Source organism: Monodon monoceros, unplaced genomic scaffold, assembly GCF_005190385.1.
Source record: "Monodon monoceros isolate NGI ecotype Baffin Bay Population unplaced genomic scaffold, NGI_Narwhal_1 Super_Scaffold_13, whole genome shotgun sequence".
Taxonomy (NCBI): Eukaryota; Metazoa; Chordata; class Mammalia; order Artiodactyla; family Monodontidae; genus Monodon; species Monodon monoceros.
Genome location: NW_021703769.1, coordinates 31,434,525 through 31,440,767, shown reverse-complemented (window position 1 = coordinate 31,440,767; position 6,243 = coordinate 31,434,525). Strand labels below are relative to the sequence as shown.

General features: G+C 50.7%; 1 protein-coding gene across 2 annotated transcripts in view; it reads left to right on the top strand.

The window, feature by feature from the left end:
- The first annotated feature begins 289 nt into the window (after window positions 1–289).
- Window positions 290–6,243, top strand: part of PROKR2 (prokineticin receptor 2) — an 11,752-nt gene continuing 5,798 nt past the window's right edge. Inside the window, exons 1-2 of one of the 2 annotated variants that reach the window (XM_029221705.1) lie at window positions 290–313; window positions 4,265–4,710. In XM_029221705.1, coding sequence (XP_029077538.1) covers window positions 290–313; window positions 4,265–4,710 — 470 coding nt within the window. Of the gene's footprint in view, window positions 314–4,251; window positions 4,711–6,243 lie in introns of those variants that run through there. The other variant, XM_029221706.1, reaches the window with a different exon arrangement.

Genomic DNA, 6,243 nt, shown 5'->3' with positions numbered 1-6,243 from the left:
ATTCACAATAGCCTAAACATGGAAACAACCTAAGTGTCCATGGATGGATGAACAGATGAGATATACATATAATGGAATATTGTAGAATGGTGGTTGCCAGGGGCTGGAGAGGTAATGGGGAGATGTTGGTTGAAGGGTACAAACTTGCACTTAAAAGATGAATAAGTTCTGGATATCTAATATACAGCATGACGATTACAGTTAACAATACTGTATTATATACTTGAAAGTTGATGAGAGAGTAAATCTTAAATGGTCTCACCATCAAAAAAAAAAATTATGTGAGGTGATGGATGTGTTAACTAACCTTATTGTGGTAATCATTTCACAATGTATACATGTATCAAATGTTCACGTTGTATATCTTAAACTTACACAATGTTATATGTTAATTATATCCAATACATCTGGAAAAAAAAACTTAAAGAGGAGAAGGAGGGGGGGGTTAGTTCTACATAAGGTGAAAGGCAGAAGAATCACATAATGTCACCACCCAAAAGGTTTCTTAATCATCTATTCAGGTATTTTAAGTTGGCATCCCAGTGGACTATATTCATTCTGAGATACGTTCTCTTTGGCCAACACAGGGTTTTTGTTTTGTTTTAACTAACCCAACTTTATTTATAAAGTTCTGAAATCCCAGACTCTCTGGAAAGATGGGAAGAGCTGACAAAGCAGAGTCCATATTCCAAGCTGTCAATAATCATTGGCTGAGATTTAACAGCAGGGAATCCCTTTAGACCTTCAGTCTCCTGCCACAGTTTCCAGTTCCAATTCTGTAAAGCCAGAGCTTCCCTCTGTGCTTTGCAGCTACCAGTCATCAGAATTCGCAGGTCCTGAGAGTTTGATCCCCTCGCTCAATGTATAAGGAAACCAAGGACCAGAGAGGCAATAGAAAATGCCTAAAATCAGAGCCTGTTGTAAACAAAGTGGAGGGCTCGGGCGGCCCAGCTGGGATGGTCTTTGAATGACCAAGGACTTTGGCAGTTGTGGACATCTCAGGTTTTAGTGAGGACTTCGGGATCGGAGCTTTGAGCAGGGTAAGCTGCCCCCGGTCCCCAGCTTCCTCCCGGGGATCTCCTCCCCCACAACCCTAAAGTCCCATTCGCCACTCGCCGGAGTATCCCCAGCACCAGCTCCCGGAACGATGGAATGCACCCTGGGCTCCTCCAGAAGGAGTCACTGTGTAGCAGGAGCAGACACTGTCACTGGACTCCCTGGAAGACAGGGTCCTCGGATCCTCGGCTCCTTCACTGGCGACCCCCTTGGGGCGCCACCTAGGGGTGCAGAGGGCCTCCCGGGTTCTTCGGAATCGCATTATCTAAAAGGCCAAATGTAAATTAGCTAGCTAGTGGGAAGCAGCTGCATAGCACGGGGAGGTCAGCTCGGTGCTTTGTGACCACCTACAGGTTGGGGTAGGGAGGGTAGGAGGGAGACGCAAGAGGGAGGGGGTATGGGCATGTATGTATATGTATAGCTGATTCACTTCGTTATAAAGCAGAAACTAACACACCATTATAAAGCAATTATACTCCAATAAAGATGTTTAAAAAAAAATAAAAGGCTACTGCGTTCCATTCACACGGGGGTACGGAGGGCTCAGAAACTCTCTAGAGGGACCCACCCGCGCCAAGGAGGCTAGAGCTCCATGCGTCCGGCGCCCGGGGAGCACCAGTTGCAGGAGCCAAGTGCCCACCCTTCGCCTCCGCGCAGAGACAGGCGGGGACCCAGGGGCGGAGCCGAGTGCGGGGCGGGCGCACTCGGCCGCGCCCCAGAAGCCGGGAAGAGCTTCGCGGGCGGAGCGCCAACTCTAGCGGGAACCCGGAGACCGCGACTCGCCTGGGAAGCGCGCTGAGCCAGGAAGAAAGAGGAACACCTCCTGCGCAGTGAAAGTGCGGGTCCCCGAGGCCGCCAGGTGGACAGGGAAGCGCGGAAGCCCGTAGGTGCAGAGCTCCGCGCAGTCCCGGGGTTCCAGTGGCCGGGTGGGGGGCGTCGCCCGGGCTGAGGGGTCCGATGCCCACTTCTTTCTCTGGGGTCTTCGGGACGCTTTGCCTACTGCCGCCCTAGGGATGCGCCCTGGCTGGCTCGCACTAGAGGTGTGGGTGCCCTCAGATGACCAGGCCGGGGACCGTAGGCTGGGACTGGGCAGTGAGGCCGCAGACCGAGGGAGTCAGTGGGTGGGCGGGCGCCAAACTGCAGGGGAGGGCGTGGGCGGGGGGCACCCTCGGGAAGGTGAGCAGGAAAGGGGAGGAATTTTCTCTGGGAAAATGCCCGTTCACCGTCTCCTCCCTCCACCCTCAGTTTTCTTCCCGCCCAGAGATCTCACAGGCTTTGCTTCTCGAGCTTAAATTTCCGACGATTTCCGCCCCTGCTGGGGCAGCGCCTCCGGGAGCCGCGCGGCCGTGCCGGGTGGTTAATAAGGGAGAGGAAGGACGGGGATCTTGGAGCGGGCTGGTCAAGGGCAGCGAGTGCATCCAGCGGTAACGGGGAGGGACCTGCTCTAGCCCGGGCGCCCGCTGTCTCCTCGCAGGTCCCGGGACCGAAGAGCAGCCGAACGTAGAAGCCGAGAGGGCGCAACTCCCGCTTCTCCGTCTCAGGCTGTGCAGTGTCTGTGGGGGTTGGGGTCTCGCATGAGACGGAGAGGCGACCCAAAAAGAGGACGCCCCCAGCTGCGGTTTTGAGCCTCCCCTCGGGTACATAGTAGGCAGGCGCGCCGCAGGTTGGAGTGTCCCCGCCACCCTGCGACTGCTGTCCCTTCCGGGAGCAGTTCCTGTCCTTCGTTCTCCCTCTCTTCTCAGAGGGCTGGGCCAAACCTACTGTCCAGTTTGGTCCACTTCTTGCTTCCAGCACCCCACAGCCCCCACACTTGGAGTCCTTTCCAGGTGTGCTAAGAGGTGGGGGAAGGTGGTTCATGGCTGGATGGCCGGGAACCCCATTCCGCAGGTGCTGGATCTGGGTTCTTTTTCCAGTCGGTCAGACACAGCGAACCCAATAGTGCCCAATCTCCTGAGGGCTCAGTACTTCAGAGACTTATTTCCTCCCCCGCGGGCATCTGGAGGCACCAAGAATGTAGAGGACTTAGGCCATAAGAGACAGGTCAGCCCTCAGGCCCTCCTGGGTCCTCACTGACACTCCCCCCACGCCCCTTGGGTGGCTGTTTTCAGTTAAGCGAGGTCTTGGAGCAGCCACCACTTTCAGAGGACACAGACTTTGGTGACAAGATGTGGTACCTCCCAATCAAGGCTGATTCTGGAAGGGGAGCTGGGGGCCTGGTGAAGGGACAGCTCAAAAGTGTGGAGACAGGGAAGGGGAGCAGACAGAGGACTTCCTTCTAGAGCGGCCCAGTAGCACAGCAGATTTCCCTCTCACCCACAGGCCCCTCCACCTGCAGAGTCCTGGTCAGGATCCTCATTCATTCCTTCAGCAGATTCCTATCCAGCCCCTACTCTGTGCCAGGCCCTGGGCTAGGCAATAGGAATTTGGTTTACAGGAAAACTCGGATTCAGAGAGCATAAATCACTGGCCCAAGTTGACTCAGCCTGTCCATGTGAAAATGGTGATTTCCAAGTCTGTGGACTGGCCAGGACAGAGGGAGCAGTCCCTGCTTTGGGGGAAGGACCCTGCTGTATCACCGTCCTCTGGCTTCATTGTCCCTGGCCAACAGCTGGCACAGTGTTGTGACTGCCATAGAGTCCTGGGTCAGCTGCCTGAGCAGCTGGGAAAAACTTACAGAAGACCCCTGTGGGGGCTGCTGGGGGGAGGGTGACTGGGCAGTCAAACTGGTCCTGGTCCCTGGACAAAGGGCAAAGATACACATTCTTCTTGGGTGTCTCTGGGGAGTCCAGTCCATCCCATGCCCAGTCCCTCTCAATAGCCAAACAGCCAATAGAGGGTTTCCCAATTTCCGGAACTCATGTGTCCTCCCCTCTGTGCCGTGGGTAGTTCTGTCTGTGGGTTAGGCACTGCGTCTGGTTGGCCTATACCTCGGAGAACTCTGGGAGGATGCTACCAGGTGTTCTCCTACATTTTGCCTATACCTGGGGGGACTCTGGGAGGATGCTACCAGGTGTTCTCCTATATTTTATCAACTGGTTGTGTCTCCTTCCAGGATCCATGATGGCGTCTTGACTCCCCACAGATGTGGGCAGGGTGCTAAGATCTCTGACCTCATGAAAGCAGAGGGTCTGGACCCCCAGCTCAGAGTACTCAGACCGCGGAGACTCCTGCATACCACTCACTGGCAAGCTTCACCATGGCAGCCCAGAATGGAAACACTAGTTTTGCAGCTAACTTCAGTATACCCCAAGACCATGCCTCCTCCTTCCCCTTCAACTTCAGTTATGGTGATTACGACCTCCCTCTAGATGAGGATGAGGATATGACCAAGACTCACACCTTCTTTGCAGCCAAGATCATTATCGGGGTGGCACTTGTGGGCATCATGCTGATTTGTGGCATTGGCAATTTTGTCTTTATCACTGCCCTTGCCCGCTATAAGAAGCTGCGCAACCTCACCAACCTGCTCATTGCTAACCTGGCCATCTCCGACTTCCTGGTGGCCATTGTCTGCTGTCCCTTCGAGATGGACTACTATGTGGTGCGCCAGCTCTCCTGGAAGCACGGCCATGTGCTCTGTGCCTCTGTCAACTACCTGCGTACCGTCTCACTCTATGTCTCCACCAATGCCCTGCTGGCCATCGCTATCGACAGGTGAGGATGTTGGGTAGGGGTAAACATGGAGGTGGCCCAGGTTGCCTCTTTCCTCACTTCAGCTCTAAACGTTGGCCTTACTCCAGATTCAAATGCGTGCCCATCTATCGAGGCAAAAGGAGACTTGATTTCTCCAGTTGTGGCTCATGTTCTCCCAAATGTGGACAAGAGTGAGGCTCCTGAACCTCCCAGCTCTGGGCCATGCCCCGATACACCACATCTGCTTCAGATACAGGCATGTCATATAACCATGAACCTTACCAAACACAAAAGCAAAAGCAGCATTTTAGGCAGGTTACTACTTAGAAGCCACATTAACTAGGTTAGCCAAGGCAGCTTCAAGTCAAGATAGCATGTGCGAAGTTTTTCCTGTAACCACTACCCAAAGATATAGAACATTTCCATCCCCTAGAAAGTTTCCTTGTGCCCCTTACCAGTCATTCCTCCCATCCCAGGCAACCACTGATCTGATTTCTAGCATCATAGTTTAGTTTTGCCTATTTTTTAACTTCGTAAAAATGGAATCATACAGTATGTACTCTTGTTTTTGGTGACTTTGTGGCAGAGATGATTTTAAAATAAGATTACAGGGTTTAGTTGCAAAAAAGAGGGAAGGACATTCTTGCCTTTCTTTTTTCCATACATCCATGTGCTTATTTGCATATATTTGCATGAGATGTTCTGTAAGTCCTTGATCTATTGTAAATTTATAAAGTAAAATTTCTAATAGCAGCTTCAGACAAATCTGATACATGTTTTATTTATGTAAATAGCTGTAGGCCAGCACTGGACTACCAGTGGCTCTGTTTGAGGGGGGCAATTTGTGTCACATCTTCTTGGTCCACCATTGTGCTCATTTTGATGATGTGTTTTTAATCATCTTTTTCCCTTTTATCTCCTTTCAACTCCAGTTTTTCCCTTATTCTCAGTGCTATTTAGGTTTGTGGTCCTTTTTAATCAACCCAGTGATTATTTTTCATTTATGATAATATAATACACATACAGGTATAAGAGGCATCTTCCTATTTATAACTTAATTCCTGCAAGAAAAACCAATTTTGTTATCACAACTTTGAGGCTCGTAAGCTCTGAACCCAGTGTTTATGAAACTTACCTATCAACCAAATGCACAAAATTCCCCAGGGGAAATGATACAAAGTATGTTTGGTACAATAGTACAAAGTCAGATTCCTGGGCCCCTACTGAATGGGAATCCCCTGAGCTAGGGCCTAGGCATCTGCATTTTACCCAACCCTGAATGATTCTGATGTTTACTCAAGTGAGTTACCACTGTTCTCATCACCTTTGTTCCATTGAAACCTTTGTCTTCCTAATGTAGTTGTGGGGCTTTTCTTTCTTTCTCTTTCTTTCTTTCTTTATATCTTTTTTCTTTCTTTCTTTCTTTTCTTTCTTTCTTTTTCTTTCTTTCTTTCTTTCTTTCTCTCTCTCTCTTTCTTTCTTTCTTTCTTTCTTTATATCTTTTTTCTTTCTTTCTTTCTTTCTTTCTTTCTTTCCTTCTTCCTTCCTTCCTTC